Source organism: Neovison vison, chromosome 12, assembly GCF_020171115.1.
Source record: "Neovison vison isolate M4711 chromosome 12, ASM_NN_V1, whole genome shotgun sequence".
NCBI classification, from domain to species: Eukaryota; Metazoa; Chordata; class Mammalia; order Carnivora; family Mustelidae; genus Neogale; species Neogale vison.
The window spans coordinates 96,811,026-96,831,552 of NC_058102.1; the positions used below are offsets into that span (position 1 = coordinate 96,811,026).

Consider the following 20,527-nt stretch of genomic DNA (forward strand, 5'->3'; position numbering starts at 1 on the left):
ATGGGGCGGGATGTGGTTTGATTCGAACAGCATGCTAGGCGCTCTACGTGACCACGGAGAGAAGGGAGCACCAAAGGACCACACAGGACCCTGCCCTTTCATCTCCCTGTGTACATCTCTCTTCCCAGACTGTCCTTTAGCCTCAAGCACTTATCATTTCTTACCCTCCTTTTTTTTTTTTTTTTTTTAAGATCCCTTTCTTTCTGTACTTCTCTCTCCCTCCCCATTCCTATGCACCGCCTCCACCACTCGAGGGCTTGGGCAGGAGTGGGGTGGGGGGAGGAGAGAAGAGCGCAGGCAGGGGCAGGGCCGAAGCCGGGGTGGAGATCCTGGCGTGCAAGGAGGGTTCCCACCCGGAGTCGCCAGCCCGGACCTTCCTCTACCACGCCGCGAAGCGTCCACCTGCCTCGCGACCGAGGGGCGGGGAAGAGGGCGGGGCCGGGGCGGTGCCCCCGGGAGCGGAGGCGGGAGCCCGAGCTGTCGCCCAGGAGGCGGCTGCTGCAGTCATCCTAGCGGGTGCTGGGGCAGCCGGGCAGTGGGGAGGTGGAGCAGCGGGGCGGAGGAGCGGAGGGAGAGGGGCAGTGAGGAGAAAGATTGCGAGACCCTTGAAACACCTGCGAGACCCGAGACCAAAGACCCGCCGTGGGGGACCTGCGGCTCCGGGCGCGAGCGAGTTTTCTTGCGCTCGTGGGGAGCGCGCCCAGGGTTCGCCCATGGCCGGGACTCCGGGCCGCGATCCTCGGGGCGGCCCCGGGATTTGTTACCTTCTTGGCTCCCTGATGGCCGGACTGCTCGCCCCGGGGGCTGTCGCCTTCAATCTGGATGTGATGGGCGCCCTGCGCAAGGAAGGCGAGCCGGGTAGCCTCTTCGGCTTCTCTGTGGCTCTGCACCGGCAATTGCAGCCTCGACCCCAGAGCTGGTAAGTCACCGCACCCGCCCAGAGTCCCCGTGGCCGAGCCACAGATTTCCCCCACGCCCAACTCCATCTCTCAGTCTTCCAACACCACGACCACGCAGGCTATCCACAGATATCTCATACTTTAACCTTGCCTTATCTCTCAGGGGTCCAGAGACGTACCCTCAGGGCCTGACCCGGGTCTTGCTTTGTGGTTGAGTTGGAGAGTGAGGTTCTTGTCTTGGCAGGTTTCCCCCAGCTTGCATCCTTACTTCAGTCCCAGGGTCTGTGACTGCCCTCCTTCAGAGGGCTAGAGTCCCTCAGGAAGGGGGACTGGACATCTTATGTCTCCTTAGGGCAGGAGGAGAGGGAAAGGACAGAGAGGTTGAAGACAGCATGGGAGGATGGAAGGTAGACTCCAGAAATAAATTCCGGTCAGAGCATTGCCATGGGGTGGAAAGAAGACAGTAGGACACTGGAGGCCAGGAGAGCCCTGCCATTTTATTTTGCGGCTCAAGAAAGGTTGGAAGAGGACTTGGGAGGGGAGGGTATGGCAGCCTGTACTAGATGGTTTGATGATAGAGTGGCAGGAAACAGAGCCCCCCTAAGCAGCAGCAGCAGCAGCAGCAGCAGCAGCCAGAGAGAGACCCAGGAGGGATGCTGGCCAGGTTGTTCCCCTTCCTCCTCCAGGTCTAGGAATCTCAGCAGTGGGGGAAGGCAGGGAGGAGTGAGGGGCAGAGGACAATTCTAGTTATTTTCTAATCAGTTCAGGACTCATGGGAGATGGATACATAATGTGTGGGGCCCGTGTCTGTCATGTTTCTTGTGCTCTTGGCTCTGCTTCATGTGTGATTTTAGAAAGAGAGACAAGGGGAAGAAAGCTTCCCACCCTCTCCTGCCAGGGGGCTTTTCTCTCCTAGGCTGGTGCCTAAGCCACACTAAGTGTCCATTAATGGGATCAATGCTGTCCACTGGGACTGTCTTCTCCCCCATACTATTGGCTTGGAGGCAGAGGACAGGAGATCATTTCTCTTCCCTTGCTTGCTTGAGGAGGAGGGGTAGCTCTAATCTTCCTTATTCCATTATCCCTGTCATCAGGGAGCATGGTCAGTGGTTCCCCAAACTTTGAGAGAGATAGAAAGCAACTGACTTCATCTCTTCCTCAGCCTTCCATCTGCTTCCTACCTCATCTCTGTCTCCCTCCCTCCCTTCTTCCCCCATCTGCCAGAGTTCCAGGACTGGAGGCCTTTTTAGGACATGCTGAACTCTCTGAGCTATTTCTAGGCAAATTCTAGGTTATTTTTAATAGCTTGGTCTCTTGTTATTTCCCCCTCCTCTTTGAAGGTGGCCCCTGGTTCGGTCTCCCAGAGCCAAGCTGGGGGCTTTCCCCGAGGAGCCTGACTGCCTAACCCTGCTTTTGCTCCAGCAAGGGGGTGCTCTGCTGCCTCGTGGCATGTGAGAGACCAGGTTCCTTGCTCATTGAGTCTCTACCTTTTGAGTTACCAGTCGCCTTCACCAGCATCCACCGATTGAAAGAAAGGCTTCACCCATTTTGATGACTTTCAGTCTTGCCCCTGGATGAGACCTTGAAGTCTAACCTTTGCTCTGTAGCTTCAGCCTCCTTTCTATCTTTCAGTTGTGAAATGGAGTTTTGATAGTATATATGATAGTACTATCAGATAGAGTTATAGGATTTAAGAGTTCTTAGTATATACAAAACCCTTAGAATAGTGCAAGGCCCAGAGGGAGTGCTGTGAGTGTTAGCACCGTGGTTCTCCGCTGAGCTAGAGAATAGCTTCAGTGCCTTACTGCAAACCTGGATCCAAGGCTTGGCTAGATCACCCTGGTTGAGTCAGCCTTCAGGCCAAGCACCCTCCCCAGAGGGCCACCCAGATTGAGAGTCAGGAAGGGCAGGCCTTGGGTCAGAGCCCTGGAGTGTGTGCAGAACCGGGAGCTGAGGTGGTAGTGGGCTACTCCTTTGCTTCCACTTAGCCAGGCTCCCTGGGAATCCTGCTGCCCTCAGCTGCCCACATCATGGTGCTTTTGCAGGCAGTGGCTGCAGCTGTGGCTCCTGTTCTGTCCAGAGGCCCGGGTGGCTGGGGATGGTCAGAAAAGTGTGTGGCTGGGGCAGAAATGGAGAGACTAGAGAAGCTGTGTGTGGGAACTCTTGTTCCAGGAAGAGTGGGCTGGTCTGTTCTCTACTGAGAGTGAGGTTAGTTGTATATACACACCAGCTTCTTCCCTCCATAGGGACCCCTTTCCTCCAGTACCCTCCCTACTCTAGACCTCTACGGGAGATGTGAACCCTGAATGCTGATACTAGCTTCTCCTGGTGCTTAGCTATGTGCTGACCAGCGGAGGCACTGGGTGAATAAGAGAGCCCCAGTCCTCCAAGAGATGGCCATCTCTGGGTTTGGAGGTAGTGGGGATACTCCGGACTTGTCTGAAGATTGGCCATACCACCTGGTTTCCTTTTCTGTGTGGGGTACCCTCCCCTCCCCTTCCTCCTGTTCTTTTCCTGGAGTGCCCTGTCACAGTGTTCTGGAGATGGCCCGTCATTAGGTATGGTGGCAAACTCATGGGTTTTGGAATTAGGCAGGTGTGGATTTGAATTCCAGCTTCCTACTTAATGCATCTCAGTGGGTTTTCTCAACTGAAAGACAGAAGAATCCTCACATAGGATTGTCGTGAAGCTTCAGTGAGAGAATGCATGTAATTTGCCTAGCCTGATGTCTGAGCATTGGGTGGAGGGTGACCAACGTTAGTTCCTCATATCCCTGGCATCTAGCCTAGGGCCTGACCCATAGTAGGTGCTGGATACTATTACTTCCTGGTCTCGCCAGTGCCTGACATGGGGCCTGGCAGATGATAGGTTCTCAATACATAGCTGTTAACGAATGCTGAACGCATGCCCTCTTCCTTGCTGCTCCCCGCCCCCTCCTTTCTCTGGACACTGGCTGTGATGCGGGATGACAGCTGCTAAGAGACCAGAGCTGTGGGAAGGGAGAGTGGCTCTGTGCCCTTCCCTCCCCCTCAGAACTGGCACAGTGCCCCGTAGATGCCTGTCTGCAGTATTGCTGGACACAGCTTCAGGCCTTGTCCCCCAGAAAGGGAGATGGAGGAAAAGAGTAGGGAACAGAGGCCTCCAGGTCTGCCTGCTTCCACTTTAGAGTCTGTCCTTCTGTGAAGAGAGATCCTTGTAGTCAGCTGGGTGCCAGTCACCTCACCTTACCCCTTCCTTCACTCCTGGTCTGTGGTTCAGCCCCAGGAGACCCAGGCAGCCTCCATTCCCAGCATAGTCCTCCCTTGGGGAAGAAGCCTTGGCTGTGATCATGGAAAATTGTCCTGCCAAGAAAGTTGTAGCTGGGAAAGCGTCTGAGGGGGAGTTAGGAGAGGGGACAGGGTGGGGGCAGGGAGGGTGGGAGGAAAGGGGAAAATCATGGATGTGGGGAGGTATGAGCAGAAAATGGGGGTAGGATTGGGGACAGATGAGAAACTTGCCCCTACCTCTATGCGAGCTAGAGTGACAGAGAGAATCCCAGGCTGGCAATGTTGCAGGGGGGATGGGGTCTCTGATGGGTCCCTGATGAAGGGTTGGGGGACAGACCCATATCGACCCCTTTGCTTGGCCTCTGAAACTAGTCCCTGGGTCACCTCGTGGTGCCAGTCAGGGCCCCTGTTACTTTTGCTCTCAGCATTCTTGGTATTTCTGGGAGGGCTCCAACTGGACTGGGTTTGGGGAGGAGGGCAGAGCCTGAGGTTGGGGCCAGGAAGTGGGTAGGGAAGGCCTGGTCAGGAACAGGTGCTGGGAACAGGCGGTTCTTTCAAACTAGCTGCGCTGGCCAGGCCACTTGGTTTGGCGTGCATGTATGTATCTACAGTGCATGTGGGTCCTCATCCAGATAGTATGTGCATATGTAATGTGATGATTGCGTCTACAAGTGTATTAATTTGCCCTTTGCCAGGACTCAGGGAAACTGACTTCCGGCCTTCCTCTTTAGTTCTTAACATTGGCTTGGTTCAGAGGGGTCAGGTCTGGGCTGCACTGGGGAGGCACAGTGCTCTGGCTGCTAATTCCGCCCCCGCCCCATTGTGCAGGCTACTGGTGGGCGCTCCACAGGCGCTGGCTCTGCCTGGGCAGCAGGCGAATCGCACTGGAGGTCTCTTCGCTTGCCCCCTGAGCCTGGAAGAGACTGACTGCTACAGAGTGGACATTGACCGAGGAGGTGTGGACCCCGTGGGGCTGGGGAGGGAGCATGGCCCGGGGAGGACAGGAGAGGACTTGGCTTCCTCTTCCCTCTCCTCATTCCCGCTGTCATGCCTCCAGCTGATGTGCAGAAGGAGAGCAAGGAGAACCAGTGGTTGGGAGTCAGTGTTCGGAGCCAGGGACCTGGGGGCAAGATTGTGGTGAGTACCGCTCTTTGTGACTGTATGCAGGGTGGAGGGTGTGTGCGTGATGGTGTGTGCGTGTGCACAGGTGTGCTTATAGAACACAGGCTGGCGTGTGGTATGATGGCCTGATTCCCAGACCAAAGGTATAACATAGTACCTGTCCTTACAAAGTTAAAACCATCTAAGCATCCATCTATACATTTGTCAAACTCTTACTGAGAACCTTTTAAGCATCAGGCATTGTACTAGTTACTGAGAGAGGAAACAAAGATGGAGGAAAAGCCTGGTCCGTGGGTCACAAAGCCTACTGCAGAGTTCTGGAAACTCTCGTTCTCTGTTTTTCTGTGTCTGTTTCTCTCTGTATCATCACTAATACATGCAAATACAATTAATAATCTGAGTCACTGTGGGAGCAGAATACAGTTAATTTTTTTTAGATTTTTAAAATTTTTATTTATTTGACAGAGTGAGATAGAGAGAGAGAATGTATGGGGGAGGGGGAGAGGGAGACGCAGACTCCCCACTGAGCAGGGACTCTGATGCAGGCTCCATCCCAGGACCCTGGGATCATGACCCCAGCCGAAGGCAGATGCTTAACTGACTGAGCCACCCAGGCGCCCGAGAATATGGTTAATGTTAAGTGAGCGGTACAGTCTCCAGTATGTGACAGTCCAAAGGAGGAGTAGTGAGAAAAGCCTCCTGTGGGGGGGAGCAGGGGGTGGAGGGTAGAGTTCAGCCAGCCTTTCAAGAATAAGCAATGCTTCAAGAGTGGAGAGGGGAGGAAGTTCTTCGCAGGCAAAGTGGTGGCACTGACAAAGGTCCAGAGCCAGGAACAGCTTGGCATGTTGGGGATAGGCCCACAGGGCATGATCACGGAGGCACGAGTGGCCCTGTGCTGGCTTGGTGCCTGGGGGTCCAGGCAGAAAGTGGAACAAGGTGTCGTCCTACAGGGCAAGGCAGTGAGTGCAGATGGGATAAGTATGTGTATATTGCCTAATGCTGGGCAGGGTGGGGGGTGGTCCCCAAGTGATGTGTATGTGTCCATGCGCTTGCCAAACGTCTCATGTGGGCTGCGTGGCTCTGGCCGGTCACCAGCCCACATGGGGCAGGGTGTAGAGGGGGTATGACCCTGAGTCGCCTCCTCCCACAGACCTGCGCGCACCGATATGAGGCTCGGCAGCGGGTGGACCAGATCCTGGAGACCCGGGATGTGATTGGTCGTTGCTTTGTGCTAAGCCAAGACCTGGCCATCCGCGATGAGCTGGATGGTGGGGAATGGAAGTTCTGTGAGGGGCGCCCCCAGGGCCACGAGCAGTTTGGGTTCTGCCAGCAGGGCACAGCTGCTGCCTTCTCCCCCGACAGCCACTACCTCCTCTTTGGGGCCCCGGGAACCTATAACTGGAAGGGTGAGTCACTCCTCAGGGAGGGGACAAGGGAACCAAAATGTCCTCTGACCTCAGAGGCAGGATTGGGGGGCAGCACGTGGCCAAGCATGCCCACACGTTCCCTGCCACGGCGCCCTGGGGCACCGCCACATCTGCCAGCCCCCTCACGACAGCACACACACACACACACACATGGGGGTGTCTCCTCTCCTTCCAATGGCCGAGTGTTCCCCACCAAGCCAGCATGAGCCCCCACACGCACGGCTGGGCCTGCTTGCTCCAACACCTCAGCCCCACCGCGCCACTCCCATTCCCGTCTCCGCACGCCACTGCTGGCTGAGCTGACACTCGGTGAGTGGGGTGGCGAGTCTGTGGGACCAGAAGCTTGGGCTGGGCCAGGGGCAGCGAGGGGGCTGCAGAGGAGAGGAGGGGCTTCCCCGTGTGCCTGTGGAGCCGGCGTCTGGCCTGAGAGGGGCTCCTTGCTCCCCCGCCCTGGGCACTAACAGGTCTGTCCTTGCAGGCACTGCCAGGGTGGAGCTCTGTGCACAGGGCTCAGCGGACCTGGCGCACCTGGACGACGGGCCCTACGAGGCGGGGGGTGAGAAGGAGCAGGACCCCCGTCTCATCCCGGTCCCTGCCAACAGCTACTTTGGTAGGGACCCCTCCCTGGCCCAGAGCTGCTCTAACCCTCTGCTCCTCTTTCTTGTCCTCCCTCTCCACGCTCCCATCCTTCTGTCTCTGTCTCTGTCTCTGTCTCTCACCCTTTCTCTCTCTGTCTTTCTGTCTCTGATTCTCATCTCCCTGGTCTCTTTGTCTCTCTCATATTCTTTCTCTCCCTCTTCCTCTTCTACTGCCTTCTTCTTGCCATTATGTCTGGCTCTGTCTCCCCATTCTGTGGCCCTTCCTCCTTCCCTGGTGTGTCCCCCCACCTGCCCCCCGCAGGGTTGCTCTTTGTGACCAACATTGATAGCTCAGACCCTGACCAGCTGGTGTATAAAACTTTGGACCCTGCTGACCGGCTCCCAGGACCAGCCGGAGACTTGGCCCTGAATAGCTACTTAGGTTTGTAAGCTCCCACCACGTCCCCCTGGGCCCTGTGGGCTTGGCCTGGTCTCCCTGCCTCTCCTGTCCTGCCCTCACCAACACACACCCAGGGAAAGACATAGTGGGCCCAAATTTCAAAGAAGCGCTAGGCCCAGTGACCAGGCCTGAGAAGATGCCTCAAGGGGGGATGGCCTAGGGGGCTGTGAACGGGGGTCTCCATGGAGAAAGAACCAGGTGGGCTGAGACTGTACTGGAAAAGGAAGGTAGAGCTCTAGTGGGACTTTCTCTGAGAGATGGATGGTGGGCACATGCCAGAGAAAGGTCTATCCTTGCTGGTAAGTCTCTTTCATTGTCTTATCTGCAACCCTCTGTAAAGGGGAGGAAACCAGGCCTGGGACATGTTTGGGTGAATCAAGTTCTTTCCCACTCCCCCTTCTCTCCCGTTTATCCATGTGAAGACTTCCTCTCCCTGTGAGCATGGTGGGAGGAGGGGCCAAAGAAGGTGCATCCGATGGGGCTGGGGCCTCCTGGGTGTGCAGAGGGGAGAGCAGCTCCCTGGGGGATCTTAGGCGTGGTGCCCTGCTCTGCTCTTACCCAGCTGGCTGGCCTTCCTTGCCATTGCCTTTCTCTTTGTTCCCCAGTCCCCGAGGCTGACCTCACTGCACTTCTTGTGCCAAACTCCAGTTTCTGGATGTGGGAGGACAGTCAGGCCCCTGGAGGGGGAGGCAGAGCAGTCCAGCTGTGCTGGTGATAACTTGGAGGGCACCCATACCTTTTGGCTCCAGACCTGTGAGGAGGGGGTGGAGGGGGAGGAGCCCAGACACCCCTTGGCTCCTGAGTCTTTCGGGGAGGGTTCACTGCTAAGTCACCCCACTCAGGTTTCTCCATTGACTCGGGGAAGGGTCTGATGCGTGCAGAGGAGCTGAGCTTTGTAGCAGGGGCCCCCCGTGCCAACCACAAGGGTGCTGTGATCATTCTGCGCAAAGACAGTGCCAGCCGCCTGGTGCCCGAAGTTATGCTGTCTGGGGAACGCCTGACCTCTGGCTTCGGCTACTCGCTGGCTGTGACTGATCTCAACAATGATGGGTGAGAGTGGTCACAGGGGAGTGGAGCCTGGGAGAGGCTGGGCCTCTGGCATCTTTCTGACTCCCATGGCTGGGGAGGGAGCCACACTGACTGTCTCTGTCTCTCCATCTCTCCCTAGCTGGGCAGACTTGGTAGTGGGCGCCCCCTACTTCTTTGAACGCCAAGAGGAGCTGGGGGGTGCCGTGTATGTGTACCTGAACCAGGGGGGTCACTGGGCTGGGGTCTCCCCTCTCCGGCTCTGTGGCTCTCCTGACTCCATGTTCGGGATCAGTCTGGCTGTCTTGGGGGACATCAACCAAGATGGCTTTGCAGGTGTGATTGGGAACTGGAAAGCCTTGGGGAAGGGAGGGGTAGAGGCAGGGATGGGGAAGGGCCTCAGAGGTCCAGGGAGAGGCCTTCGAGGGCTCCGGGACAGAAGCAACCTGGGCTGGTATCATCTTGAGCTTTACCACCTGTGTGACTTGGGTCAAGTGAACTTTCTGAGCTGGTAATGTCTGCAGAGAGTAGCTAAGAGGCTTAAAAATGATGTGTGCAAGGTGCCCAGGACTTAGTAGCCTCTCAGTAAAATAACAAACATATTATATAGAACTGAGTGACTGAGGGAAAGTTAGGGTCTGGATGACCAGCCCCCACCCTCCACCCCCCACCCCAAGTCTGACTACCTTTTCCCCATACCCACAGATATTGCCGTGGGGGCTCCCTTTGATGGGGATGGGAAAGTCTTTATCTACCACGGGAGCAGCCTGGGGGTTGTTGTCAAACCTTCCCAGGTGAGGGGGTTCATTGGGATGAGGTGTGGGGGAGAGTGGGTGTGGAGGGAGTTAGGGGAAGCACAACAGCAGAGGGCAGGGGGTGGAGCTGGGGGTGCCGCTGTGGGGGAGCTGATGGTCTGGTCCCACAGGTGCTGGAGGGTGAGGCTGTGGGTGTCAAGAGCTTCGGCTACTCCCTTTCGGGGGGCCTGGATGTGGATGGGAACCATTACCCAGACCTACTGGTCGGCTCCCTGGCTGACATGGCTGTGCTCTTTAGGTGAGGTCCTCTGTCTCCTCTGCCTCAGCCTCTCCCTCCCTGAGGCCCGCGCCTCTCTTTCCCTGCCTCAGAGTCTCATGTTCCTTGTGCTCAACTCCCTGTTCCCCAGGGCCAGACCTGTCCTTCATGTGTCCCACGAGGTCTTCATTGCTCCCCGAGCCATCGACCTCGAGCAGCCTAACTGTGCTGCTGGCCACTCGGTCTGGTGAGGTGGGGCCCGGGGGAGGCAGGGAGCTTTCAGGGCCCACTTCCCCTACTCTCCCTTTCCCTGCCCAGTGTGGGGCTGTGGCTGGGGCGGCAGGGAGGCGCTGGTCAGTCAGTCTGGCTCAGGAGTTCCCTTTGCCCCCACAGTGTGGACTTGAGGGTCTGTTTCAGCTACATTGCCAGCCCCAGCAGCTACAGCCCTATTGTGGGTGAGTGAGGTCCCACTGCTACTTCCCATCCCGTTGGGTTTCAGGGTGGGTCACTCTGAGGTGGAGAGAAGGGAGTCTCAGAGATGGGGTCAGATGAGAGCAGTTCCCCAGCTCACTGGTTCCTCTCTCCTATCCACACGCCACAGCCCTGGATTATGTGTTAGATGGAGACACAGACCGGAGGCTCCGGGGCCAGGTCCCCCGTGTGACCTTCCTGAGCCGTGGCCCAGATGACCCCAAGCACCAGGCCTCAGGCACTGTGTGGCTGAAGCATCAGCATGACCGAGTCTGTGGAGACACCATGTTCCAGCTACAGGTGGGCCCTGACCCCTTGGCCTCTGTGAGTCATTGTCATTGCATGATTTCTTCTCTTTGATTCCTTTTAGCTTCCTCCCTCCCTAACATGCTCACACTTCATTCTTTGATCTCAACTTTTGGGAATCTTCCCTTCTGGGCTGACCTCCTCCTTACCTGCTGCCTTCTGTGTCTTCTGCCTTCTGTGTCCAGAGTATAAGTTCTGTCCTACCTGGAGATGGAGACAGCAGTTTCCTTTGTCACACCTGGTCCCCAAAGCCCTGGATCCTGGTCTCCTCCCTTTTCCACCCCAGTTGCTCTCCCTCCCCCTCACTCTGGTCTCTATCTCTCTCTCTCAGCTCTTGACAGCTCTTGACAGCTTTCAGAATCTGTCCTAGGTCTGGCCAGCGCCTGATGATTGTTCTAGTATGCATATCCATCTTTCCTCTTCCCAGGAGAATGTCAAAGACAAGCTTCGGGCCATTGTGGTGACGCTGTCCTACAGTCTACAGACCCCACGACTTCGGCGACAGGCTCCTGGGCAGGGGCTCCCCCCTGTGGCCCCCATCCTCAATGCTCACCAGCCCAGCACCCAGCGGGCAGAGGTGAGCATGGGTTCTGGCTTAGCTCAGGAGAAGGAGCTGGAAGGACTAATGATCATCATCCCTCACAGTGACAAGCATTCATAGCTTCCAGAACTCTTTCACATGCTACCCTAGCAGTTCCTCACATCTCTAGGTGCTGTGACAAGTAGACCACAACATGGTAATAGCTCAAGTGATCACATGTTCCTCGTTCGAGGGGACACTGATCCTCCATTCCATGCATTCATTTAGGGGCCCGGGCTGACAGGGATCTGCCATCTTCAGACATGGCCTCCAAGGTCCTTAGGTCACCTCCATCCCTGTCAGTTGGAAGGGGGAGCATGAAGCTCTTCTGATCAGTCTGGAAGTGATGGCCTTCACTTCTCTTCACATTAAATCCGGAATCAGTCGCATGCAGTGTTGGCTAGGGAGATGTGGTCTTGTCGTGGCCTCTACCTCAGCATCATCCCTTGCTCACTTCACTGAGGGCCACATAGCCCACGGTGGTTCAGTGATCAGCTCAGTGTCACACGGCTAGTAAGCAGCAGGTCTGAGAGTCAAAGCCACGTTGCTTCATCTTGTGATATGCCACCCCACTGTGTCCCATGGCGACACATTCACCTCCTGCCTCACCCCTAGGAATGACCCTCTCCTCGCGTCTCTCCCTAGATCCACTTCTTGAAGCAAGGTTGTGGCGAAGACAAGATCTGCCAGAGCAACCTGCAGCTGGTCCATGCCCGCTTCTGTGCCCGCGTCAGTGACACGGAATTCCAGCCTCTGCCCATGTGAGGGGAAGTGAAGGGTAGCGGGGGCGGGGCTGGGAAGGCAAGAGATCAAGGAAGAGAAGGAAGCCCCCTCAGGAGGGACAGGCCGAGGGAGGGTGGAGGCTGATAATTCAGAAGATGAGGGTCAACAGTGGGGCCACAGAGTCTCTCTTGGCAAGGAATATACCTTCCCAGGATGTATAATGATAATGGTAACTCCTACCATTAGCTCCTCTGTGGATGGAGAACAGGGGCCTAGAGAAGTTAAGTTCCTTGCCCCAGGAGAGTAGGTAGAAGAACTTGGACCAGAACAGCGGTCTCCTGGCTCCTTGTTTGGTTCTCTCAAGTGTGGGAAGGCCTGAGGCTTGGACTGGTGGGGAGGGCACTGCGGGGGAGCCAGTGGGAGGAGAGACCAGGGAGCGGAGGTGGGAGGGGAAGAGGCAGGAGAGAGAGAGGCAGAGGAAGGCGTTCAGATTTAGAGCGTGAGTGGGATCTGACCTCCAGGGATGCAGATGGGACAACAGCCCTGTTTGCCCTGAGCGGGCAGCCGGTCATTGGCCTGGAGCTGATGGTCACCAACCTGCCCTCGGATCCAGCCCAGCCCCAGGCTGATGGGGATGATGCTCATGAAGCCCAGCTCCTGGTCACCCTCCCTGCCTCTCTGCACTACTCTGGAGTCCGAGCCCTGGACCCTGCGGTGAGGGCCTGTGGCAGGGTGTGGTGGGGTTCCTTGGGGGCTCCGGTAACCCAGACTGACCTCTCCCTCTCTCCCCACTGCAGGAGAAGCCACTCTGCCTGTCCAATGAGAATGCCTCCCATGTCGAGTGTGAGCTGGGGAACCCCATGAAGAGAGGTGCCCAGGTTGGTGTGTCAGCCTAATCCCTGTCCGAGTGCCTCTCTAAGCCCTGAGCCCTTCTGCACCCCCTTGCCTTCCCGGACTCTAATCACTCTCCACTCTTGGCCTAGGTCACCTTTTACCTGATTCTTAGTACCTCAGGGATCACTATCGAGACCACAGAGCTGGAAGTGGAGCTGCTGTTGGCCACGTGAGCCTGGGGGCACCTGGCGGTGGTGAGGGGAAGGGCAGCTGGGTTGGTGTCCACCTGGATGGGGCTCTGTTGTCTTCATCTGAGCCCTCGGGGTAGCACCTGTGCCCCGTTGCCCAAAGTGTGCTCCTGCGCACTTACCAGGATCAGCGAACAGGAGCTTCATCCCATCTCTGTCCGAGCGCTCGTCTTCATTGAGCTGCCGCTGTCCATCACTGGGTAAGCTCTGTCCAAAGGGGCACATTGGCCTGAGGGGTGGGCACTACTACTCCCAAGCTCTGGCCTGGGCTCTGCCTCCTGGCCCTCGAAATAGCCAGGCCCAGGCCTCCTCAGTGCCCCCGTCCTGTCGCTTCCCCACCAGGGTGGCCATTCCCCAGCAGCTCTTCTTCTCTGGTGTGGTGCGGGGTGAGAGTGCCATGAAGTCCGAGCGGGATATAGGCAGCAAGGTCAAGTATGAGGTCACGGTGAGTGTTCTGGTGAGGCCTGTGGTCGGGCCCCTTCCTTCTTGGTGCAGAGAGAGGCTGAGACATGTTGCAAGGCTGTAGTTCTCCTACTATATGGCGGCATGATAGTCCAGCGAGTTCAAGGCCTCCCCTTGCTCCTGGACCTTGATTGTGGTGTTGGTGTTGGGGCCTCATCATGGTCATCTCTGTGTGGACATCTCAGTTGCTGGTCTGGGTAGGCCATGAGGGTCCTGGGAAGCTTTAATGTCAGAGGCTTTGGCTGAGGGATGGGCCGAGGGGGAGGAGGACCGAAGTCTCTTCTTAGAACTCTGCTCTTGCTTGGCTGGGGCCTCCCCACCCTCTCAGGGACATCTCCAGGCCTTCCTAGTCTTGGGGTAGGAGAGAATGATGATTGGTGGGGTCTAGGATCCCAAGTCTTTGTTGAAATTCTGCTTCTGGGGGGCCGTCCCCTCAGCTCCTACCCCTCTTTCTCTGCAGATCTGTGGCCCACTTAGAAACAGAGTGCCCTCCCTTCACACTCCCTTCTGCCCACAGGTCTCCAACCAAGGCCAGTCGCTGAACACCCTGGGCTCTGCCTTCCTCAACATCATGTGGCCCCATGAGATAGCCAACGGGAAGTGGCTGCTGTACCCCATGCGGGTGGAGCTGGAGGGCGGGCAGGGGCCCGGGCAGAAGGGGCTCTGCTCCCCGAGACCCAACATCCTCCACCTGGTGAGGCTTAGGCAGGGTGGTCAGGACCACTGAAGCAGGGTGGAGGGGGGTTAGACCTCGGGAAGGATGTCGTGGGGGCTGTGGGAGGCCTGGGGGAAGGCAGTGGGGAGGAGATGCCGTCTCGGGATTGCTGCGTTCAGAGTGACGCTCACTGCTCACACTCCCTGCGTCCAGAATGTGGACAGCAGGGATAGGAGGAGGCGGGAACTGGAGCAGCCTGAGCAGGAGGAGCCTCCCGAGCCGCCGGAGCCCAGCACATCCTGGTGGCCGGTGTCCTCCTCTGAGAAGAAGAAAAACATCACCTTGGTGAGGGCAGGGCAAGCATGGGGCAGTCTGAACGAGAGGCGGGGGTGTTGGTGATGAGGATATGGGGGGACAGGGACTTTTAGGGCACTGGGTGTCCAGGAGGCTGGCCCACTGACAGGCGTGATGGTCACACACCTGGAGCGAGTTGACAAGACAGTTTATATCACAACCGTGAAGCAGCTGCTGCAGCATGGATTCCCCTGTGACCACTGAGTATTCACTCCAGAGGGGGGGTCTTGGCCAGCGGCCAGTTGGCCACACAATTAGTTCCTTGTTTGGCAGAGTTTTGTTCTTCAAGTGGATGTGTTGAGCCAATGAGCATGCACTCTGTGCTCATCCTTGTAGGACGGCGCTGGCCGTTAGTGTGGAGCGGACAGATTGTGGGTATTTGGCTTGGTTGCAAGGAGGTGGAAACCCAGGTATGGAAGAGCGGGCAATAGAAGGAGTCAAAGAGACTGTTGGTGGGGGGATGTGAACAGCTGGGCCAGGTCTGGCATCGTCTGTCTGGAAGGGAGTTCCACTGTCATACCCTGTCTCTCGTGGGGGCCCTCAGCTCCCCTGCTCCTGGAGAGCATGGTGGGAGGCAACAGGAAGGCACGTGGGGGTGGCGTAAACTTACGTCATGGTCGGTTCCTGTTACGGATAGTGTCCTGTCTTCTTCACGTGGCTGATTTCCCCCTGAAAGGCCTCCCTTTCTAAGGAGAACTTGGAAATGGATTCTTAAAATTACTTTTCAACAAACCGACCAAGGATTCTTGAACTGCTCAAAGATGGCAAAAAGAAAGATGATTCAAAGAACTCAAATGCTCTCAAAGCCCTTCTCCTGTACAGGAAATGTGGTGCATATAACATAATTTTTAGAAAAGATTTTATTTATTTATTTGACAGAGAGAGACACAGTGAGAGAGGGAACACAAGCAGGGGGAGTAGGAGAGGGAGAAGCAGGCTTCCCTCAGGGCAGGGAGTCTGAATCTGATGTAGGGCTCAAACCAAGACCCTGGGATCATGACCTGAGCCGAAGGAAGATGCTTAATGACTGAGCCATCCAGGCGACCCTGTCACAATTTTTAGGCAGACTGGATCATCAGGTGGGATTGGGCCAAATAGATGTAGGTCAGATCTGGAAGGAGACGGGCTTATGTCCCTGGTCCCCAAGCAGCTCCTGGGACAGCCTCCACCTCCTTCAGTGGGTTTGGGCTTACCATAGGAATGCACAGACCTGGATTCAAATACCTGTTCTACCGCTTACCAACTTGCCAGCTGTGCAAACTGAGCCAGGTTACTTGGCCTCTTTTTTTTTTTTTTCTTTTAAAGAATTTATTTTTGGGGTGCCTGGGTGGCTCATTGGGTTAAGCCTCTACCTTCAGCTCAGGTCATGATCTGCTCAGCAGGGAGCCTGCTTCCTCCCCTCTCTCTGCCTCTCTGCCTGCTTACTATCTCTCTCTGTCAAATAAATAAAATCTTTAAAAAAAAAGAATTTATTTTTAAAGGGCACCTGGGTGGCTCAATTGGTTAAGAGTCTGCCTTTGGCTCAGGTCATGATCCCAGGGCCCTGGGATTGAGCCCCGCATTGGGCTCCCTGCTCAGCAGGTAGCCTCCTTCTCCCTCTCCCTTTACTGCTCCCCCTCCTTGTGCTCTCTTGCACTGTCAAATAAATAAATAAATAAATCTAAAAAAAAAAAAAGAAAAAAGAATTTATTTTCAAGTAATCTCCACACCCAATGTGGGGCTCGAAGTCACAACCCCAAGATCAAGATTCTCATGTTCCACTCACTGAACCAGCCAGGTGTCCCTCCCTCCTCTTTTTTTTTTTTTTTAAGATTATTTATTTATTTGACAGAGAGAGAGAGATCACAAGTAGGCAAAGAGGCAGGCAGAGGGGGAGGGGAAGCAGGCTCCCTGCTGAGCAGAGATCCTGATGTGATGTGGGATTTGGGGCTCGATCCGAGGACCTGAGATCATGATCTGAGCTGAAGGCAGAGGCTTAACCCACTGAGCCACCCAGGTGCCCCCCTCCTTTTTTTTTTTCTTAAGTGATTTCTTGGGCCAACATGGGGCTTGAACTCATGATCCCGAAGTCAAGAGTTACATATGCTCTATGGACGGACCCAGTCAGGTGCCCTGCACCTGGCCTCTTTGAACTTTAATTTCTTCATTTGGAAAATGGGGGTGATGATAATATGCACCTTCCAGGACAGCTTTGATAAGTCCCTTGCGGATAGCAGGTGCTCAGTAAATGGGACCATTGTTCTGTAACACAAGCATTAACTGGGGAAGCTACTCTGTTGCTGCTGTCAAGTAAGAGACCTCCTCCCTGCTCCCCATGTATTCCAAGGCCAGACAGACCATATTTGGGGTAGACTGCTCTTTTGGACCATGGGGTTAGTCTGGGAAGACTTCCTGGAGGAGGTGAGTTTGAGGTCGGGTGAGGAGAATGGGAGAGATAAGAGTGAGGAACAAGGGCAGTAGGGGGTCCAAGGTGTGGAAGCTCATGGACGGAGGTCGTGAAGTCTCTGGGCAGATTCTGTGTCCATGTGAGCACCTATAGCAGGGTGCTGGGTCCTGGGGAGGCTCAGTGGGCTGGGGCCAAGTGGCTCAGAGCCCTGCCTGTCCTGGTCCCTAGGACTGTGCCCGGGGCACTGCCAGCTGTGTGGTGTTCAGCTGCCCTCTCTACAGCTTTGACCGCGCCGCTGTGCTGCATGTCTGGGGCCGCCTCTGGAATAGCACCTTTTTGGAGGTAAGAGCACCGTGGCGGTGGGGCCGGCATCTTCTTCCCCAGACTCACTGCTCTTTCTGCCTTCGCCTTGTCTGAATGCAGCACCCTCTTAACCCAAGACAGGCAGAAATGCCCTCTATGTTGGGTACACGATTCCACTTACAGTTTTGGGAGCTGGGGTGGAGGGCCCTGGAGCATTGAGGAGAAGGCGGTCCTCCTCTGCTCCTGTAGGAGTACTCAGCTGTGAAGTCCCTGGAAGTCATTGTCCGAGCCAACATCACTGTGAAGTCTTCTATCAAGAACTTGCTGCTCAGAGATGCCTCCACAGTGGTGAGCTGCGGGCGTGGGCATGTTGGTGTGGGGAAGCTCTTCTTTCCCTCTGCTCCAGTCCCTGTTCCCTTAACTCTTCATTCCCCAGATTCCCGTGATGGTTTACCTGGACCCTGTGGCTGTGGTGGCAGAAGGAGTCCCCTGGTGGGTCATCCTCCTGGCCGTCCTGGCCGGGTTGCTGGTGCTGGCGCTGTTGGTGCTGCTCATGTGGAAGGTGAGGCTTGGGGGTGGGGATGCTGGGCTCCCTTGGCTGGCTGCAGGCCTTTCATGCTACGCTTCTCTGTCCCACCTGCTCTCTCATTTCTTTGGCCCACCTGCGCCAAACACTTGTATGTCCCAGGGACTCTGTTGGGCTCTGGATGATTCAGAGAGAAGTCAGATGCAGATCTGATCCTCTGGGAGTTGATAGTCTAGTGGGGGTGGCGAGCTTTGTAGGAAGGACCAGGCAGAAGGCACTAAGGCAGGAGAGAGCAGTGGGAGTTCAGACGTGAGAAAGCTGGAGAGCATGGGGCTTAGCAGAAGGTGGGGTCATAGGATCTGGAGGTGGGAGATGAGGTGGGTGGGACCGTGGGAGGCAGAGCCATGGAGGCTGGGGAGTGGGGTCTGATTTAACCAGAGCATGGCAGGGAAGGCTGGGAAGGAAACTGTGACAAAGAAGACACAACAGCGCAGAGAACCTTCTCCAGGGACTGCCTCCAAGACTGAACTCAGACCCTCTATGATGTACCAGGCTCTACATGGAACCGTCTTCATACACAAGAGTGTAGACAGAATCCCGTTTGTGCCAGGGCTCCCACCCAAAAGCACACACATGCACATGTCAGTATGGGAATCACTTCCATCACCATTGTCATACCCCGAACTGCATGCCACATCTGGGCTGTGGGGCACCATGCCTGTCTTTGGGGCCCTCTGGAGAACTGCCTCCAGTCCTCCCTGGACCAGTTGCAGAGCACCAGTACTGTTTGGCCAATGTGAGTCATCAGCGGACTGGGCCCCTGGATGAGCTTTCCAAGTGCGGGGAACCTGGCCAGCCTTAGAGGAGGTTCATACTTTCATGAAACTGGCTCCAGAATCCCCGTTCCCTGCTTTCTTGGAAGGGGGACAGAGTAGATAAGGGCCCCACCTCTCCTGAGTCTTCCCATCCTCCACCTCTTCTGCTCCCCTCCACCCTTGACATCCCAGTGTGGCTTCTTCCATTGGAGCAGCCAGAGCTCATCTTTTCCTACCAATTATCACCGGGCCCATCTGGCTGTGCAGCCCTTGGCTGTGGAAGCCGGGGGCCCGGGGACTGTGGGGTAATTGTGTGTGTGTGCATGTGTGTGTGCATGTGAGTGTGTATGTATGCGTGTGGTAGAGCCCCCAGCATTCAGGAAACCAGGGTGAAGAAATGAGATTGCATGAGGGTGGTGTGAGCTCTAGGAATGGGGGTGGGAGGTCATTATAAGGGTGAGTATCCACAACCGGAGGCATGCACAGTGGGGTGGCTGGTCTCATGCAGTGTGAGCATGTGGGAGTGCAGGAAGGTGCTGTGCATGGCTTTTCTGTGGGCATGAGACAAATGTGCAAGGACATGCTGTGCAGTCTGAGCAAGTAGGAGCCTCAGGTGGCCCTCAGTGTGAGTGTGCAAGGGGCATATTTCCACCTTGGTATGGAAGGGCCAGCATCTTCATGAGGTAGGGAGGGGTGAGGCCACCCTATTCACGGACCAGAGGGCCCTGCCCCAGGGGAAATGCCATTTGAGTACATGGGATGAGTGTTTGGGGCTTGGGAGGGCTCATTCCCAGTAGGCAGGGTTCTAGAAAGCCATCTTTTGGTCTCAAATCTTGTTTATGTTCTGGGGCATGCTGTTGGGTCTCTTCAAAGGGTTGAATGGGGTCAGTGGTCCTGATGCTCCATCTTCAACCCCCCTCTTCCAGTACCCAAGGCAGGGGTCCTTGGTCCTGCATCTTTGGCCCTTCCTGGTCTTTCTCTGGCCATGAGTGAGGACCTGGGGGCCCGGCATGAATTGTGGCACCTGTGGGGGCCATGCACTGCACGGGACACTGTCTGCCCCAGCTCCTTCCTGCTGCAGCTGTGGAGGCAAGGTGCTGGGCTGTTCTGGGCATCTGCCCCGGGGGCCTCAGCCCTGCACGCTCCTCATATCTGGCCTGGGGTCCTTACAGATGGGATTCTTCAAGCGGGCACGGTACCCCGAGGCCACCGTGCCGCAGTACCACGCGGTGAAGATCCCGCGGGAAGACCGGCAGCAGTTCAAGGAGGAGAAGACAGGCACCATTCTGAGGAACAACTGGGGCAGCCCCCGGCGGGAGGGCCCTGATGCGCACCCCATCCTGGCTGCTGATGGGCACCCTGAGCCGGGCTCCGATGGGCATCCCGTGTCAGGCACCGCCTAACACCCTGTGTCCCAGCCTGGCCCACGGGTCCCCTCCACCCTTTCCCCAGATATGGCTCCTTGGGGTGAAGAGGGTAGAGTGGGTTGTTGGCATTCCATCAGGATGGGATAGAATCTGCTTCCTCAGGGGCATAGGCATCTCTGCCCACCCCCAACAGAACTTCCCCTTAGAACACTGTGAGATGAGGGTGGTAAGTCAGGAATGGGGTTGTGGGGTAGAAGGAGAAGGACAGTGATGTCCTGATGAAAATGTGGGAGAAGGACCCAGATCCCTCCCTCTCCCATTCATTCTGTTTAACAGGACCCCAAGGACCTGTCCCCCGGAAAGTGCCTTAAGCCCAGAGGGTTGGGGAGAAGGTTGTGTTGCTGACTCAGGGGCTCTTCCCTCCCTAGTTTCGCCTCTCCTCTGACCTTAGTTTGCTGCATCAACCTAGTGGATTTTGTCTATTTATTAAAAAATATTTGAGGACAAAACTTCTGGCTTCTTTGCTGAGTGTTGCTCTCCCGCCTCCAGGGTCTCCAGGGTCTCCAGGAGAGGACTGCTTCTCTGCACCCCCACAGCTCAGGACAAAGGTGGCAGTGGGAGGGAGGGCCGGGGGGCCCAGCAGGAGCACGTGACTTTTGTGACCAGTTCCTGGAGGCACATGGCTGTGGTCTCAAAGAGGAAGGGGAC

General features: G+C 56.2%; 1 protein-coding gene across 4 annotated transcripts; it reads left to right on the plus strand.

Annotated features, from left to right (window-relative positions):
• Window positions 1-662: 662 nt before the first annotated feature.
• Window positions 663-20,328, plus strand: ITGA7 (integrin subunit alpha 7). 4 transcript variants are annotated; one of them, XM_044227487.1, is made up of 26 exons: window positions 663-919; window positions 4,994-5,121; window positions 5,223-5,302; window positions 6,438-6,693; window positions 7,193-7,324; window positions 7,615-7,734; window positions 8,595-8,802; window positions 8,921-9,114; window positions 9,484-9,572; window positions 9,704-9,831; window positions 9,941-10,036; window positions 10,183-10,244; window positions 10,391-10,560; window positions 10,994-11,143; window positions 11,792-11,907; window positions 12,391-12,583; window positions 12,667-12,747; window positions 12,853-12,932; window positions 13,077-13,151; window positions 13,294-13,396; window positions 13,931-14,107; window positions 14,282-14,413; window positions 17,037-17,150; window positions 17,361-17,459; window positions 17,548-17,673; window positions 19,625-20,328. In XM_044227487.1, the coding sequence occupies exons 1-26, from the start codon at window positions 714-716 to the stop codon at window positions 19,853-19,855; spliced, it is 3,546 nt and encodes a 1,181-aa protein (XP_044083422.1). In that variant the 5' UTR covers window positions 663-713; the 3' UTR covers window positions 19,856-20,328. The 4 variants fall into 4 exon arrangements, with proteins under 4 accessions (XP_044083422.1, XP_044083418.1, XP_044083420.1 ...); XM_044227483.1 differs by lacking the exon at window positions 7,615-7,734; XM_044227485.1 differs by lacking the exon at window positions 7,193-7,324.
• Window positions 20,329-20,527: the final 199 nt, after the last annotated feature.

What these genes read in the sequence shown, in the direction of transcription:
- ITGA7 (XM_044227487.1), top strand. Translation starts at nt 714, where the DNA reads ATGGCCGGGACTCCGGGCCGCGATCCTCGGGGCGGCCCCGGGATTTGT. An exon ending in ACACCATGTTCCAGCTACAG is followed by an intron (nt 10,561 to 10,993) that starts GTGGGCCCTGAC and finishes TCCTCTTCCCAG; the next exon opens with GAGAATGTCAAAGACAAGCT. An exon ending in CTGCCGCTGTCCATCACTGG is followed by an intron (nt 13,152 to 13,293) that starts GTAAGCTCTGTC and finishes CTTCCCCACCAG; the next exon opens with GGTGGCCATTCCCCAGCAGC.